A 17,784-nucleotide genomic window follows, 5' to 3' on the forward strand; every position below is an offset into this window, starting at 1 on the left:
CCTTTTTCGCCCTCCCTCTCACGGGACACGCATTTGGTGCTAATTTAAGGGTAGCTGCACAAGCATTGGCATTCTTAATAGGAAGCTGTATGTGGTTCTTCGACGGGCGACTGCGTTGACAGGTTGGCTGAGATGCATTGCGTCTGATCGAATTGGATCATGAGTGCAGCCTTAGCTACATATCACTGGCTGTGCCAGCACGGTTGGCGATGCGATCCCACTCAAAGGGCGGCTTCGAATTGTCTTAGGTGCGTTAGCTTAAGCGTTCGATGAGATCATCGCTTATTTCATTTCACTTCGTTCAATTTTTTTTCCCTCTTCATCCTCGTTCCATTCCAATCCATCCACACGGCACAGGTAGAAAAAAATTATCAGAGGAGCCCAAAACCTAATGGATCTCCGACCTAGCGGAGCAAGGACCTCGGCGCTTTCGCTGAGTTTCCAGCGGTCTGGTCTGGGGCGTGTGATTAGCGGTCCCCCCACCGCCACGAAAATTAAGGTAAGAACGCGGGTGCTACCTGCTCGTACCTGTGCGTGCTTGTACATACTAAGGTATCTCGCAGCTCCTTCTGTATGGCTTCTTGGGCTATCTGTCTGAAGGTAGCTGTGCAACCACACCCATATCGGTTGACGCATGCGGCCTGAGGGCGGTACGTACTCGTATCGCCGGTCCCTGGCAGTTTATTCTGCAAAAGCCCAAGCCAAATGGCGTCACTACTGGAGCTTCGTTCTCTTTCCCTGCCGGAGGACCACTAGGTATTTGTCGTAGATGTGCTTGTACATTACTAGCAGGTACATTAGCCCTTGGCTTGCGCAAAGTTGCAGAGAGCTATGCCAGTATTGCCTTAGGTACTGCCCTTGCTATGCAGCTACTCCGTGCAACTCGTACGAGAGCCTTGTACTACTCTATTAATATAAACCCGTATCTCCTACAGTATAAAGCCTACCTATCTTCGTAGTCGCACCTGCCCACGTTCTCGCACCAACCTAGCAGGTACCTGTAGGTATCTCATACTGTAGTGAATTACCTGTGCTGTGCTTCCAAGTCGGTAAGCTCGCACACAATACCACTGCTTGTATGCCCAGATGCAGCTGCCCTGCAGATGAATTTAGCGAACCTGCATCCGTGCCGCCGAGCGGTCAAGGGCGTCACCTGAGCTGTCTTGATAGACCAGGCTCTGCTGATTGCAGTTGGTTCACACAGTCACCGAAAAAAAAAAAAAAGCAGAGAAAGGGTAACCCGAATTGGGGACGGGAGACGATATTATTTGCCGTGCTCTGCAGTTGTTAGTCGGTGCTACCTTGGCTAGTACAAGCCGTCAGACCTTGGGTACTGAGAGCACTAGTGGCATGCATGCTGTTTGGGAAGTACTGCCTCCCGTGCGACCAAGTATCGTCTCTGCAAGCCAGGGCCCGATGCCTTGCCCTGCTGCCTCTTGGTCGCCAAATCAGCCGCCTCGGCCATGACCTGCCTTTCTGCCACTGCAGCAGGCATCGTGGGATTTCTTGAAGCGCTTCGGGCGGACGAGGCCTCAAGACACACCCATGCAACCCAACTGCGGGGTCTCTGGCTGGTCTGATCTGGAGCGCCTGCCTGTCCTCACCAGCACGAGTAAGAGTCATCGACGAGGACAGTCTGGAGATTTCACCGACTTTTAAAGACCGGAGCTCATCGCGTCATGAGGCCATTGAAGATCGGGGCCCAGTCCGCGCCCCAAGACAGAAGTGCCCAGCCGGACGAGACACAAGGCTCCGAGAGTCACGTAATTTGTCTTCAAGACAGCGCCTATCAGATGCGGTGTACCTGTACTCGTACGACGGATACGGCGAGCACAGCTACGATGCACGTTTTCGCTTGAAGAGATTCTCGAGTCTGGCAGCACGGCGCCACCAGCCCGGGCCAATCAGAGGCCACGGCCGACTTCCTGGCGACCACATATAAGCGCAAGGGACTCCAGACATAAACAACGTTGGCAGGGTTCTCGTTTCACGCTGCAGCTCACAGACGCCATGACGTCCTAACCCTGGAGTCGCCCAATCGGCTGAAGAGCGCAACCTTGCTAGCCTGACTGGGGATCTGCTTTGGAGGCGCCTCTGAGATGGCCGTCTCCAAAGAGAGCCCGACGTTTGCTCCAGACAGACGCCTTTCTCGAATCATTCTCCGTCGCGGGGGCTGTAAGGGATTGGCTTCCCCTGGTCCTGGCTGCCGAGCCGTGATTATCATCAACTGATATGGCCTCGTCGGGCACTGTTGCTCTAAGCCAGCGCTGGATTGCAGCTCATTGGAGCCAGAAAGAAATCACCAGGACCGCCAAGTAGGGTCTCGCCGGCCGCTTATGGAGATGCCATTGGTCCTTGGCCTTGATTGTGACGTAAAGCAAGTTGTACCGCGGTCTCCGGGTCCGGAGCCCCAAGGCATCACCCACCGCACAAATTTGCAATCCTGTACGCCGTGCTTATTAGCACATAATTCCACGACATATAATAGCGGCTTGAGAGTGTTGGTTCCATCAAAGTTGCCGCTAATGGCCGTCAACTGCTAGCACATTAGCTCCGCTCCTCTGCAGTCGAATATTCCAATAAAATTTCTTCTCTGCTCCTAGAAGCTAGCTAGGCATAGAGCATCTAGCCTAAGTGGGCATGCCAAATTTTGACATCCATATAATGAGTGCGTTGGAGCATCACTATTTCCCGGTGTTACATTGGACACCGCTTTGATTGACGCTTTGTAACCTCAGCATTCCTTTCATTTCGGGTTGAGTTGCAATAATTTTTTTTTTTTTTGGAGCCCAAACAGAACGGCGTTTATGTTTGGTGAGCTGAGCGGCAAAGCCTTGGGCCTCAGCATTGCTAACTAGTCAATAGGTAGCTTTCAACCTCTCTATACGGGATATAGAATATGCCACGACTAAAGCCAAACATGGCAAGGGGGCACGCTTCGCATGTTGATACCTTTTTCTCCCCTTCATGACCACATATTTGTTCAATCTCTACTATTCTGAGACAAAACCTCTTGCCTAGGCACAGGGTCGGCATTAACGTGGCATTAACGTTGCGTTCTCCCCCCCTCTCGTTCCCTACACCCACACTGCCGCCCCCTTTTTGCCATCTTGCACTCAAAAATGTCGTATTGGCAGGAAGCGTCTAGCAGTTTTCGTTCAAAAAACAGCTGTCAAGAGGTAACAACGAGAGCCAAGATGCCCTCTCAGCTTGGTCTTGGCTCGGGTGCGTCGGATATGTCTTGATTAAGACTAGGTCAGCATGACCAGACATTCAGATATAATCAGCGAATAAATTGCCTTTTACGGCTTACGGAGCTCTTGGCCAGTTAATATTGGCGACTCAAAGCACAGGAAAAAAAACTCCCGTTGCAAACTGCACGACCAATCCCAGCTCCCAGCCAATGCTTGCCCGATATGGAGATCTAATCAGCTTCTTTTGTTGAATTACACACTTGGAATGCATGCTGTGTGCGATTTTCAGTATCATCTTTCCATATCTGATCTTCTTCCCTGGAATTCAAACAACCAAGGAAAAGTAAGAAAGAACAAAATTGGAAAGAAAGAGGACAAGGAATCTAACGACATGACTCTTTGTAGCCTTTCGACTTATCAAATGGGCAGCACTTTTCCGTGCACGCTATCCGAAACATAACACCAGACTGTGGCACATAAGAGTCTCTCTGACCAGCGCTTATAAATCGTTATGCAAAACAAATCATCAGCTGCGCCATGCAATGCGTTGGATGACATGATGATGCTTATAGCTCACACCTATGAGGCTCGGTTTCTTACACGCTTGACTACTCAAAGGCTGAGCGAAAAGGGCCATTCAGCCTCACGTTAGCAACACATCGTGTCGCGGGCGCAATCTCATCCCCTGCCATGTCCAATGCAGAGCATCCGCACCATTGCTACACACTCCTGCATTCTCCGTCCTGAATCCTACCCGCCTTCGGACTGCATAAATCTGCATGCGACCAACCTCTTCAGCCATATGGTAAATTATGCTCTGTCCCCTCTCTACTAGACGGCACGCGCATCAAAGAGCGGAACCATGGGCTCCGTTCGTCTGCTGTCGCTCTCTATGCACTCCAAATCCTCTGGGTGCATATACGAAACAGTGGCCGGTCAAACCAGGGCAACAAGATGAAATAGCTGTATTCCACTTTTTCGCAATTAAAACCGCAATTCTCCTGGGAGGGGGGTAACCTGTACTACCATCTACAGTTTGCAACCAGGTTATCGATTCTAAGTCATATCATGCTTTTATGCAGGGCATATGAATCCTTGATGCGGCTTGAGACTCACCTCCAACAGCATCAGATTAGCACATATGCGCCTGCAAGATCGCAAGCATGCCAGTACATGCTGAGTAATAGCAAAGAAGCAGCTTGTCGGCGGGATGGCTGCGGCACGAGTTGGCGGCGCGACGCGGTTGGATCGCTTACGAGGTGAAGAAGCCTCATCCATTTGGGCGGGATCGATGCGGGGGAGGCCTTAAGTCCTGGTCTTGCCGACGGCCATCACCCGCGTCCGATCGTCTACAATCACACCTTATCTGCCGATAAGAGTCTTGTTTGTGCTGCCACGACCCTGGCCGCCTGAGTTGCAAGGGTCGCTACGCGATTTGAAGGCGTGGAGTTGCCGCTGCTGCTGGTTACTGGCGGCACTCGCGGGAACGAAATGGTGGGTTCATGTACAGCTATCCTGTTCTCAGGAGACCTGTTGTCGTGGCTCACTTATGGTGGTCTCTCTTGTTGTCAATCAGTTGCCAATGCTACGGAGGTTTTCGGAAGTGACCATGGCTCCAATTGCACGCGCCGAGACAAATTACGCGGCGAAGACCATAATGATGGCTGCTCCGGTCGCCGTCTTCACAGATTCCAAGAAATCCAGCTTTATCAAAAAGTTATGGGCCCACTGCCCTTCAAGCATTTCGTGTGTTCGCGAATAATCAGGAGATTTGCAACTTCCGTCGCCTCGCATTGCGATGAGCAAGGAACATTCTAATTAATACACTTGCACAATTGTGCCCGCTTTCCTTTTGGGCTATCGCTACACAAGCTATAGATTGTCTTGACTTGACGGGAGGCTGCCTTGTGCTGGTCTTGCAGATGGCAGGTCACGGGTTTGGCTTGCAGAGAAGGACAATGCATTAGACGTGAGACTAATCGTGCTTCCCTTGCAGCATTGTGCATCTGTCTGACGACTTCTGCATATAACTCTCAAAGACACAAAAAAGTTAATATCACCTCAAGTTTCTTCGACAATTATTTATTATCCTGCAGTTTATCCTGCTCAGATATGACTATTATAGTTATGTCCGGCCCTCCGGCCACCCATTGGAAATTCTATCCCCTTTGTACACGAGAAAGGGGGAGCAAAATTCAGCCACACTCAGTATCTACTTATTAACCAAGGATGCCGGATCGGGTGCATTATCGACCCCAACTCTGCTCACTATTTTTTGAGCAGATCTGGAAGGATGGCTCTTATGCGCTGCCATGTCCCGCCCCATCTTTTGCAAGGCTGACTATCGTTTTGGCAAGGGGTCCTCAAGCCATTTCTCTTTCTTTCTATTTCCTTACAAGCATGCTGCAGGAGTGGCAACTATTGGGTATAAATTCAGAGCAGATAAGGCAACTTTGACGATACCGTAATGCATACATGCTCATCTTGGTGCTGGAGTGGAGCAAGGCTATGTGATGGTTGGGCGTCTTAAAGGGGCCTTGAGCGCACGCAGGCACTGCGTAATAATACAGGGTGCCCGGGACTCATGGAAGCAACTGTTTCGTCTCCCTGTTACATCGCCAGCGACAGAAGTTCCATTTGTTTGGGGTTTCCAAGTGGCTGGTATGACTTGTATATCATAATTTATGCCAAGAGCGTGGCCGCCTTTTTCCGTCAGATTTACCGGACAAATCATACCGGATGCGCGTGTGTAGCTGGAGGGGGGGATGCAATCTGGTAGGACGGAGTACCAGCTCTGTTAAACCACGATGTATATACGTTCCACCTGTACTTGGAGGTTGTAGATGCCAAAAGGGATACCATGCAGAGCAAGTACAGCCGAATCGATTTCTCGAGGGGTGTGGTGTGCATTGCAATGGTGCGCACCACAATGAGAGCATAGTGACGCTTTTGATGTCGGCTAACGCCTGGACTGACCGGCCAGCTTGATTGATATGCAGGAAATGGGCTGCTGAATGACGAATTGACTGGGGACGAGAGGTGCTAGGGACGCACCAGCGGCTGCCACGACAGCATCGAAGGTACCAAATCTTTGTGCTACGGGGTGTTCGTGAACTACACTGTGGGGGAGACGCGCACCTTCAGTCAGGTCAAGTCAGTTGATGGAAGATGAACCCCCTCCTAGTCCAACTCATAATAAATGCTGCCTGCATTGGAAGCCGGGTCTGGCCCGCCGTTTGGCTGGCAAAGATATTTTCTCCACACGGCCAGCATTTAGGACGAGCATCATGCAGCCCAGCCATGCATATAGCTTTACACTTGCACGCGGACATAAACAATCCCCACACGTCAACACCGCGTCGTGTCACCATAGACAGCCGGTTGCAGCCATCCACCAACGAGAGCGATTGAGAAGAAGGAAGCAATGGATTGGCTTTCCCTTACCCTCCCGGCTTTTACTGGTGTCCAAGCCTGTCGCGGGGAAGGAGGAGGAGCTGATGGGTGGGCATTCCAGCTAGCTGGAGATGGGGGTTTCTAGAACTTTTCTCTCTTACAATTGGCGGCTGAGGCGGCGGGCTTTCCCGAGTTGCGCCTTGGCTGATGTCTTTCTTCCACGTCAGTCGCCACTATCACTAGCACTAGTATTGCTCCCTTCTTTTATCCCGATGCTGGGGCTGAAGAGGGATTGCTCAGTTGGTGCACTATCCGTCTCTATGTGCGAGTAACTCTTAGGTGCCTGGCAAAGAGAATCCTTCTTGCTGGTACGGCATGAACATGGGCATGGGCATGGGCATGAGACATGTGTAGGACCGTATGGGTAAGTCATTGTGGACTGAGCCATTTTTCCCTTTGGGCAGGCCGAAGGGAATGAATGTGACGATGCTATATTGGCTCCATTTTTTGCCTGTACCAGCATTGGGGATTTCAGAAGTGCGCGCTATTGCTGAGCACTACCACCACCATCGCTCTCCACCGCGATCCTGGCGCCCTAACCGCTTTCCTGGGGCGCTGCGTATCTCGATCTTCTGACCAGATATTATGCAGTGAGAATAAGCGGGCGAGCGCACCAAGAACCTCTGGGTCTCCTGCGGCTGCCCATCCTCCTGTTTGTCCGGCTGCCGGATCGGGTAACTTGGTGGGAAGCAGTTTGTGCCGCGCAGGGCTGAGGGTGGCTTAAGCTGCTTCAGCTCACCAACACGCACCAACGACGATGCTTGGCTCTTTCATCATCTCATATATCATCTTTTTGACTCTCTCAGCCAAATTCGCTCCCGTCGCATTGTCGAAAAATAGCTGCTGTCAGCCTAGCAGAGGGTGAGCTAGCCAACCATCCATAAGCCTTGTTTTGAATTGGACGTGCGACAACCACACAGCAGCAGCGACAGCAGCACCGGGCAGCAGTTGTGCTGAACATGATGCCACTGGTGCGTCCTACCCCCCTTCGCTGGCAGAATTTGTCCGAGTGAGGCTGGCTTGCAAGTGGTTCCTTTTTTATACTCCTGCAAGGACGCTTCGTGGCTGGCTGGCCTGCTGCAGCATGCATGAGCGCTATTCGTTTGGCTGCTGGTATTTATGCAGAGTCCCGTCTCTGACCGTGTATCTTTGTGCAGAATACTCTGACCACTGCCAGCACGTCTTACAGCACTGTACTCCGTAGATGACGAAGAAGAAGGAAATGAGACCGCGAGAATGAATGCAGCGGCAGCGGGAACACAGGAGGACCGGAAATCTCAAACATTGAACTCCTATTTATGGCACCATATATCACACGACCTGTCTCTCACGGGGGTCACACCACGGGTACAAACAATTCAGCTAATATACAGCGAAAACGTTAGTGCTGGAAAGCGAGGCAATCATTGAAAAGCCTAAACAACTCTAGGCTTTGGGAGCAACGGACTGCTAAAGATAGCCCTTGATGTCTTCCTTTGTACACTTACCTGTACCCCTAGGTGCTGATAGGAGCTTGTCGACTTACCCCCCTCCCCAGCTCCGGCTTTCTCGTCAACAGGGGAGACACCCTGGTGATGCGAGCTGGGAATAGGGGGACCCTACCCCTTCGCTTTCGGCAATCGCTAAGCACCTTGGTCCGTACAGATGGAGCTATTTATACGTGAAATGAGAAACGCTGCTTCACGTTGGTACTCGATGCCAAAATACCTTAAGCAATTACTTGCTATCCTTCGCGGTTGCAAATAATGAGAGGGATCAGGGTGGATGAGAGCCTGGCAAACACACTAGCAGCAATCAGCGAACCATGGGATTTGAACCGTGGCAGCTTGACAGATCTGTGCTGTGGATAAGACCAATTGTGTACTTCGTAGGAACGAAGTACCTGCCTTAGAAAATATACATGGGCGACAAGTATCGCCTCTCAGCCTTGTGCTTAGCCGGCCATGCTCCTGGGACGGATAGCGCAGCTGGAAAACAGGGGGCTCGGTGAACTCGGCATGTCATTTTGGACACCGCAGCATAACTATTGCTACCGCTGGAAAGACCCACGTTATCGACATCAACGTGCTTCTTACGGACCTAAAACTCCGTTTATAGCCGTGGGGACATATGGATGAGGAGATAATGCGGCGTGCACGATATGGGACGGGCTACATACACTCGTACGTGGCGCAGTGGTGCCGTGCAGCACAGTACAGTGTAGCAGCCTGCTGGTTCCTAACGGGCAAGTTCTACCAAATAATGATCACAGAGTAGAGTAGCCAGGGATTGAACATCACTCGCGTACGCATACGAAGCATGTGTCCAAGCGGGCACTATGGCCCGCGGTGCGCATTAGGGATCGCTGGCGGTAAACTGCGCCAGCCTATCAAACGCTGCTAGTCCTCATGCTGATGGTATGGCAACTATGAGGTGTCAACCACGGCACGGTCCTCTCCGACTTCTTACCCGTACAGTCATTTCTCTGCCTTTTAGTGCCCTGGAAGCCTGTTCACTGCCATCATATTTGTTTCACAAGGCAGCGACTTGTCATTTCTCACCAGCTTGTACCACTGGTATGTAAGGCTATGCCTGAGCTAATTCTGCAGCTACAGCCCGTTTGTATGTACGGGTAGTAGTAGCTCTGATTACTGAAGTTCGCAGTGCTGGGTGAGCCGCGGCTGGATTTTGAAGACCCCAATGAGCGATACCTTTTTTTTTTTCTTTTTATGTGAACAATCGCGATGCCTTTGAGTTAAGCGAACGCAAAAGCTAGCAAGCTTACTAAGATAATGAATTACTGCTCTACCTGCAGATCAAGCGGCGGCAGAAGGGAGCTATCTTATGCCTATCTACCAAGTATGGACCTAAGTACTTCCATATATACATGTGAAGGAGCATAAGGCATGCAAGCTCGAATCCATCAAAAGAATCATCACAGCAGGCTTTACGAGATCGGCATGGGCGGCGGGCGACTTGAACACGCTGAAGATGAACTGCAAGCCGCTTCGTGGCCATAAAGTCGGCCACCCATTGCCAGCATGCATGGCGGGCTGCTGCATGGGGGCTTAGCGATGCTGCGACTGACTACAGCTTCATTTTCGCCGGCCTCAGGACTCAGAATTTCTGCTGCCCGCTGCCACCATGCGCATTCCTCTGTGTAAGCGTTATGCGATGCAGAGGGACCTGTGAAGAAGCTCACCGAAACATGCCAGCCCTTGGTAGCTCGCGTCACGACGCTGATCCGTATCTCTACAAGGCCGCTTCACCAGTACGGCTGTCGGTAGAAGACATGGACCACCGGATATCTCCTGTTGAACGATGAAAGTGGTCGAACTATCTACCGACCCTGCGAGAGTGAACAGACGCTGACTGCATGTGCATGCGTCAGGTTGTCCGATGCAAACGAGAGCTGACGCGCCGATGCTTACTTGTACCTGTACGCGTATGCCTATGGGCCAGCCGTCGTTTACGACATACTACTTATAAGCAAAAGAGAGTTGATGGAAAAAAGCATCTAAGCAATCGACGTCGCAATGGCTTTTACAAGGTTCCTTAAGGAAGGAAGGTTGACGGCTTAGGTGAGCCGATGCAGTGAGCAGCGGCAAAGACAGACGGGCGTGACGGCCTGAGCTTGCATATGACGGGTTGTATGGCGGGCAAGACATTTTACGAAGGAAATAAAGCGGAATATGGTGCTGGTGGCAATATTTGGATAACGGAACAGAGCAGAGCGCCCTGTGTGTGAGTAATCGCACACAGCACAAGCTGCGTTGGCGGCGTGCCGTTTCTAAAGCACACTCCAAGAGATGGTCCGATTCAATCATGCGCATGCATGCACATATTTGCAGCTGTACGCGACAAATCCTACGCAAGTGCTGTCGTGCCAATACAGACGGAGAACTCAGTCTTCGCAAGCCATACTTGCACTGACATCCAATCTGTTTTGCTCTGCCGGAGCTGGCTCCGGTATGGCTGGCAGTCATGGATCACAGTCTCTCATTGGATTTTACGAGCTTCTTGGGTGTCTACCTACCTATCTCCCTTGTACGAGTCCTACCCAGATGCTCATGGAGTGCGAGTCCTCGTTTCGTCCCGTGTGTCACAGAGGGGAAAGTTGACGGCGACCCACCCGATGGCTCAATCTGGTCAAACTTGTGCCACTGCCGCTACAGAGTGTGCATGTGGTTCGTACACAACGTCATTCCGAAGGAGCCATAGCCCACATAATGGATGAAGGGGATGCCAATAAAGCTCTGGAGAACAGCATCCAGTTTCCTGGTTGGATCACGATCGGTTGGCTCAAGGCAGCCTGCCAGCCTTGGCGCATGATTGACCGAAAAGAAAGACATTTCTCCGCCAAGGGCCCTCTTTCTGCAGTAGTGGTGAAAGCTACAAGCAGTAGTATCATCAGTATGCAGGGAAAGGTTCGCCGCGGCAGCTTCGGTGGCCAGCCTCACTGTGCTGACCGGAGGAGGCATGGATAAACATTTCTAGGCGGTAAGTCAATTTCCCCCTGGTCACTGACCACTATTGGCACTACCTTTTCCAATAGCTCGGTACCCGAGTCCTTGCTGATCCTACGAGCTCCCACTGATTGATCCCTTGCCTCGGATTTCTACTCTTTTTTCAGCCCAGTCGTCCAGCTAGCAAGGGTGTTGCTGCTGCTGTTGGTGGCTTTTTCTTTTTCTTCCCATTCTGCCTTTTTGGTGGTGGGCTATGCCATTTACAGAGAGTATGAGTTACGACAGGTCAAGTACATGCCTGTTACTCTACATGATACTAGTACTGCTGCTTGTTAAGTTCAAAACGGGGGAGGCGTGTGCATTGAAAGGACAGGATATGGCCTAATGCGCGCGCACATGCGGTCTCGTGTACCGTAAAATGACTCCAAAGCAGAGACGGGCGCAGAAGAGAAAGGCAATCAATCCCGTGTCCACCCCAGCCCGTTTTGTGGACAATCTCAGGGGCCGGGAAGTGAAAATCTGGGGAAATGCCATGCTCTTTCATGCGTGGCTCCCTCACTGCTGGGTCCCCCAGTAAGCAGGACTTGTTGCTGTGCCTGGCTAGGCCTCCCACTAGTACCACTGGTCCTCCTGCTACGAACTGCTAACCAGCGTGTCGGAGACGACGAAAATCGCAAAGTAAGTTTTAGCATACGGGTAGTCAGCGGCCTATCGCGAGATGGCACCAGGAACCGCCATCCGGACCGTAGATCAGAAACAGAACTACTGCGTAGTAGTAAAAAAGGCAAAAGGGTGCATTAGTTTTGAGCAGCGCCGGTGCAATCTAGACTCAAGCGAGCCTAGTTTTGCCTTTTCGTCTCTCTTCAGGAGCTTGGCTGGGAAGAGCGGTGGACGTTGCTCGTGATAGGTCACCGTGAGTGTGAGGCTGGCGATGCTCACATATCAATGTTACAGCTACTCGTATCAGTCAAGCCAGCCATACAGTAGACCCAATCGTTACTTTAGGCAGAGAAGGCACAACAGTAAAAATAGCAATTCTCCGGGGTCTGGGAGGTAATCCTCCTGAGACAAGCTGCTTACGGTGCCCAGTTGCCATGAGTATATCCCCTGTGTATTACACGGCAGTTGGGAACGGAGGATTTCCCTTTGCTGCCTGTTGCGTATGTATTGGTACTTAATACTAATACAAAGTACAGTGCTATCGCTTTTTATGAACAGAAAGGAAAAAAAAGGGCTGACGTGTCTTTGCAAGGCTGATGAATATCATGCGCTACTGCAAAGACCGGGCAGGGGATGCTTATTTGTTGTTGTTTTTTCTACTATTCCCTGGAAGAAAATCCTTGTAGGTTGTCCTGCAGGAGCAGTAGCACCGTCACTACTGGCTAGTGTCTCCGCGTGCCGTCGAATCCGTCCGCGGAAAGAAAGATCATGATGATCAAATTGCGATTGTGGACAAGGGGGGGAGGGTGAGTTGGTATGTATGTACCACTACAGCTGCTACTGCTAGCGGTACCGAGTACTACAGTACCTCTCTGCTCGTACGATTAGTAGGTCTCGGACGGAGTATACTACTCGTCCGTGTTGGCAGCGGGTAGCGGCCTTGGCGAATGCAGATTGTCGGCAAGGGGGATGAAGGAAGAAGGCCGAGAGAGCTGAACTGAGCTGAGCTGAATTTCAGAATGAACGAATCAATGACTCGGAGTAGGGATGCTTGGAGAGGCCGATGTGAGTCAGGGGCCGGGCTCCGGGATGCAAGGGAGAGATAGAGAGAGAGTCAAAGTGAGAGAAAGATACGAAGAATTCAGGCCAAGTACGGAGTACTATAGGGAGAAACAGAAGAAAAGAAGGCTAGACAAATATTGGACGAGAATGGCGAAATTGTGAGAAATGCTAATGCATGGATGGTGATGTATCTCTTCTTCATTTTATGTATAAGACAGGCGGCAGTATAAGTCGTAGATGGCGGTGAGTGCCGGTTATATGGGGCATCGAATACCGAAGACCTACGGAGTTTGTCTAACTTGATTGGCTGATGAGCCGGGATTGGGCTTAACATGGGAAAGTTTTTGACAAGTCCTTTGTTAGTGAGAGCTTAAACCCAATGGCCAAGATACATGAATTGGGAAAGATAACAGCTTGTACTATTCAACACAATTCCTCGTAGTCATGCTAAATCAAGAATTAATGCAATCTCAATGGCAAAAAGGCAAAGAGGAAAAAACAAAACCAAAAAGGAAAAAAAGGAAAATTTGCCACCCACTCCTCTGAATAAAGTAAAGCCAACACGATAAGAAACAGAAAAAAGAAAAGAAACCCGTTCCCACACAGCCATCTCAGCATGCAGGACCGAGTCATGACAAGAGACTATCGAAAGGATTGAAATTGCACACCTCTTCTTTTGGCAAAATTTTTTTTTTTGTCATTTTAAATTAAATTAAATTAAAAAGGTGTTGTTGATATGAAGTATAGTACAAGACGAAGAGGAAGAAAAAAAATTGTCCGTGCACATGCCCATATATGCACACACCATTACACCTTTGGAAAATGGTTCTAGAAAGGTTGTACAGAGCTAGACGAGAGGCGAATTTTGCAAGGATTTTAATGTTTTGACGTCTCGGCAATTTTTTTTAATTAAAAAAAGAAACATTGAAAATCCCAAAATAGATAAAATTACGGCATAGTCAGCTGGCTTCTAGAATGCATTTTTTTGACACTGCTCTCATTAAAAAAAAATAGGGGGAAAGTGGCAAAAAAAAAAATGCAAAAAAGAAAGAAACAACTGGACGAACGGGGAATCGAACCCCGGACCTTTCCCATGCGGTTAAGCTGAACCAGAAGGTCGCTTGATGCTAAGGGAAAATTATACCACTAAACCATCCGCCCATGTCTTGTTGTTGAAGAACCGTGAGGACAAGAGCCTCATGAAGCTATCGCGCGGAAATCGAAGTTACGCCAAAGTTTGTCTCTAGCCTCTGCGAGAAGTGAGAAAGCTCAACATGAAATAAACAGAGGAAGAACACTGTAGCAATCATATAAGAGTAAAATTATTCATTGTATTCATTCATTCATCGCGCCCAAGTTCCGTCATCTGGCTAATGGCTCTTTGGCACTAATCTCCTTAATCGTTCCCCTTGTTCTCGCATTATCCTCAAAGCTGGCGTGTATCAGATCAATTACCTCATCCACCGTGAAATACAAACTCAGCTCGCTATCACACCACAGGAATTTGACCTCGTTGAGGTTGCTCTGCAGCACTTCGCCAAGATACTTGAGACGTAGCCAGCTTGGCGCATATTGAGCTGTTGTGGGCATTTCATCTGCCACTGGTGCTGTGCCAGCCAGTTTGCTGGGTATAAACAAGTCATCAAGCTCTGTTGCCAAAGCGATGAGCTGGGCAATACTGAATGCCTCTTCTTGTCCAATAGAAGACATCTCCAGCACATCTGATATAATTCGTGACGCAAGTGAGTCCGCCAGTGACCCGACAGCTTGAGACCAGACAGATCTCCTTAAAATCGGCTCCCACGTCGCAGCCACGCTTCGAATTCGTGCTGTTCCAGCCTCGATCGAGGAATCCTTATCGTCTTGTTGTGCTAGGCTCTGCGAACCTCCAAGGAGATCATGCAATATCGTTTTCTGGAGGCTCATTTCATTTCCGTAGCTACGGTTCGCAAAGCTCCTGAGTGTCCTAACATCATTGTCGATACGGAGCATGCTCCGCGCACGAGGCGTTAGCTCCTCGCGTTGTTTCCAGGCCAGAGAGAAGTCAGATAATTTCTCTGCCAAGTACATGGCATCGTTATATAGAAACCTGGATATTTTGTCAATTATTTGATGAGGGTTGAAGTTTGCGGTGCTACTATTAGACTTACATGTTGCCTCCAGCATCTGACGAATAGTAGTGAGGTGAAATAGCTCGGAATAGTGCCAAAACGAATGTAGGCAAGCTGAAAAGGCCAGGTGCTGTTGCAGTTAACAGGCTGTATTCGTCGGTGTCCTTTGTCAGAGCCGCTCCATCTTCCAAGATGGAGAATATCAGCTCGAGAACAGGTTCAGGCATTGACGAAATGCTGTATGTCTCTTTGAAAACCAATTCTCTTGTTTCTTCCTTGGCTTTGCTTGGCCTCCTCGTCTTGCGAGCCGTTGATGTAGGCGCTGGGGCGGGAGCTGCAGCTGTAGCATCACCATCATCACCCCAGCCCCAGGCATCGGCACCATCATCCTCACCTTGTGTTTCAGTAGTCTTATTGGCTTCTACTGCCTGGTTCTCATCTTCGTTTGCATCATCGTTATCCCCCCAACCCCATGCATCAGCACCATCGTCTCCATCCTCGGCTTCGGCAGCTCCCTTTTGCGCTGGCGCGTCTTCCATTTTCGTATCTTTGTTCGCATCTTCGTTATCATCCCACCCCCAAGCATCTGCAGCATCGTCATCATCTCCACCAGGTGCCTCTTTTTGGTTGTTCGCCTCAGTTGTCGGCTTGTTTGCCTTGTCATCATCCCAAGCTTCTCCCCAGTCTTCTCCCCAGTCGTTTGTATCGGCAACAGCCCCAGCCCCTGTTCTAGAGAGCTCCTTTCCTTCAGCTATTGAAACCATCTGTCTCTCAATCTTTTCAACCCGTTTTGATTGTCCAATACCGCCTGTAAGATTGGCTCGGACGCTGTTGAGGGAAGTCTCTCTGCATTTCTCAAGCCATATTGTGGGTGCTTTACTGGCCCAGTCTTGTATCTGTTCGAAGCCGGTGTATCCACTGCGTTGTAACTCCTCACAAAAGTCTTTCAGTCTTGAAACCAAGGCCTGGAACTGATCTAGGTCTCTGAGTCCTGAAGGAACAGCAGGGTTGAGCCATTCTCGGGTCAGTTTGGATATGATGTCGTTCATCATAACATTGACCAAGGGTCGCAGTAGATCAGTTGGTAATTTTTGAGAAATAAATGTCAGAATCCGCTCGAGGTCAGACAAAAGAGACTCTGCTGAGCCATCGGAAGACCCTGCAAGTTCCAGCACGTCTCCCTCTACTTTGATGCCCGGGATGCTTGATCTCATAGCATCCATGCGTGGTGATACCACTGCCGCATCCAAATTATGCCACAGCTGCTCCATTCTCTCATCGACCTCTTTATAAGCTTGTAAGCCAATGGCAGCATCTTCCAGACTCATTTTTTCATCTGTCAGCTGTCAGCAAAAGTTGCCCAAAGGGAGTAAAGAGATATATGTAAGTTATATAACGAACCTTCACGCGTATTGTAGATGGCAACTTTCCCAGAGTCTGTGTCGATCTGCACTAGGGTTTTCCAAACATGGTCAAATACTTGGTGAATATCAGACTTCAGCTCAAAAGCTCTCAAATCCAACAGCTTCATCACTCGGGCAGTCTTGCTGACCCCCACGTCGTCAAGGGCCGCCCATGATTCTTTCATTCAAGTTAGCCACAGTTTACTGACTGAGTTAGGAGAAAACGTACTCTCAAGCAGCCGCAGTGAATCCAAAACGCGTCTTTCCCGACTTGCCTGCTCGACTTCGGCGAGGAGTTGATTGACATGCTGGATCCGTCTCAGGACGCTGTGCATTTGTTGGCTGTATTGGACTTCTCGATTAAGAAACTCGGCTTTCTCTTCTGCATCTAGGATTGCTTCTCCAGTTACTTCAGGGGCCTCTGATTGGAGGATGATCTCGTTGGCGATGGTTTTCGATCGGATGATGTCCTCTTGTAAGACTTTTGAGTTTTTAACCCACGAGCTAATATCATCTTTTGTCTCCTCGTTTATGGTATGTATTTCGGCCTAAATTGATCTGGTGTTAAAAACAGGATGCATTGCCAGAGGGGGAGTTCAACTTTGGCAGCAGTTTCTGTACCTCAATATCCACTTTAGCCTTATCCAGAGCTGCAATCGTAGGACCAAGATCAGTCTCCGAGACTGCTAGAAGTGCGGCGGCATCTTCAGGGAAATTTCTATCCAAGGTAAATGATATAATGGCGCTGCTAAGCTGCTGTGGCTCTGTTGCTGTCGCCATGGTAGCGTCTCCAGTCACCCTCGGTAGCTGCAGCTATGACGGACGATCAGGCGATTGTCTGCTTGGTCACTCAAAGGAAATGGCGAGGATTAGCCTCAGTAAATAGCATCAATGCTGAGTATAGTATAAGCTGGCATCGCAGGACATGATATCAAGTCGCTGGGGGTGAGGGCGCGTCGGTTTGCGCAAGTCGGATCAAGTTCACCTTTTTTTGATGATGCCAGCATTTGAGCTCTCAGGTACCAAGTAGCTGGCAACTTCAACGTCACTCACCTGCAGCTTTTGGCGCGGCATCTGCTGCGCCACATACTCTACAGCTGAGGCTGGCGCCTATGCGTACAGTGGCTGTTGGCAGCGTGTGCGCGCCTAACGGCGGTTAAAACCCCTCATTTCGTGGCGCAGGTGCGGGCACATGTCACTGGCATTGCTCTTTGAATACCCCACCAACCAGCGGCAAGACAATGGGATCCATCTGGAGAAAACAAACCATTTGGCGGCGGTACGTACTTTCATATTGTTCTGCTTTGAGGATCCTTCGACTAGACAGGGATCAAGTGTGTTGAAAACCCATTACTGTCAGACGCGCGAGAGTCTTGCAGACCGTTGGGCTCGTCTTCTCAGGCCGGGGACTTTCCATAAGCAGTCTCTACAGCCCCTCATCTTAGATCGCGGGCAG

General features: G+C 50.0%; 4 protein-coding genes and 1 non-coding gene across 5 annotated transcripts; 2 read left to right on the top strand and 3 right to left on the bottom strand.

Moving 5' to 3' along the window:
• Window positions 1–241: 241 nt before the first annotated feature.
• GGI43DRAFT_340231 (uncharacterized protein) lies at window positions 242–1,123 on the top strand. The gene is made up of 2 exons (XM_083202114.1): window positions 242–499; window positions 564–1,123. The coding sequence occupies exons 1-2, from the start codon at window positions 392–394 to the stop codon at window positions 957–959; spliced, it is 504 nt and encodes a 167-aa protein (XP_083061505.1). The 5' UTR covers window positions 242–391; the 3' UTR covers window positions 960–1,123.
• A 5,121-nt stretch (window positions 1,124–6,244) lies between these two features.
• On the top strand, window positions 6,245–6,761 carry GGI43DRAFT_340106 (uncharacterized protein). Its single transcript, XM_083202113.1, has one exon. It carries the CDS (start codon window positions 6,356–6,358, stop codon window positions 6,710–6,712), a length of 357 nt encoding a protein of 118 aa, XP_083061506.1. The 5' UTR covers window positions 6,245–6,355; the 3' UTR covers window positions 6,713–6,761.
• A 2,783-nt stretch (window positions 6,762–9,544) lies between these two features.
• On the bottom strand, window positions 9,545–10,703 carry GGI43DRAFT_340102 (uncharacterized protein). Its single transcript, XM_083202112.1, has 2 exons — window positions 9,829–10,703; window positions 9,545–9,601 (listed from the first exon to the last, which is right to left on the bottom strand). The coding sequence occupies exon 1, from the start codon at window positions 10,610–10,612 to the stop codon at window positions 10,106–10,108; it is 507 nt and encodes a 168-aa protein (XP_083061507.1). The 5' UTR covers window positions 10,613–10,703; the 3' UTR covers window positions 9,545–9,601; window positions 9,829–10,105.
• A 2,959-nt stretch (window positions 10,704–13,662) lies between these two features.
• On the bottom strand, window positions 13,663–17,344 carry GGI43DRAFT_340097 (uncharacterized protein). The gene is made up of 5 exons (XM_083202111.1): window positions 16,950–17,344; window positions 16,558–16,876; window positions 16,327–16,506; window positions 14,965–16,261; window positions 13,663–14,903 (listed from the first exon to the last, which is right to left on the bottom strand). The coding sequence occupies exons 1-5, from the start codon at window positions 17,106–17,108 to the stop codon at window positions 14,177–14,179; spliced, it is 2,682 nt and encodes an 893-aa protein (XP_083061508.1). The 5' UTR covers window positions 17,109–17,344; the 3' UTR covers window positions 13,663–14,176.
• Window positions 13,873–13,975, bottom strand: GGI43DRAFT_t91. Its single transcript has one exon. It is a non-coding gene; the product is annotated as a tRNA-Ala (tRNA).
• Window positions 17,345–17,784: the final 440 nt, after the last annotated feature.

This window comes from Trichoderma evansii (genome assembly GCF_050947405.1).
Source record: "Trichoderma evansii strain SZMC 28006 chromosome Unknown GGI43scaffold_7, whole genome shotgun sequence".
Lineage (NCBI taxonomy): Eukaryota > Fungi > Ascomycota > Sordariomycetes > Hypocreales > Hypocreaceae > Trichoderma > Trichoderma evansii.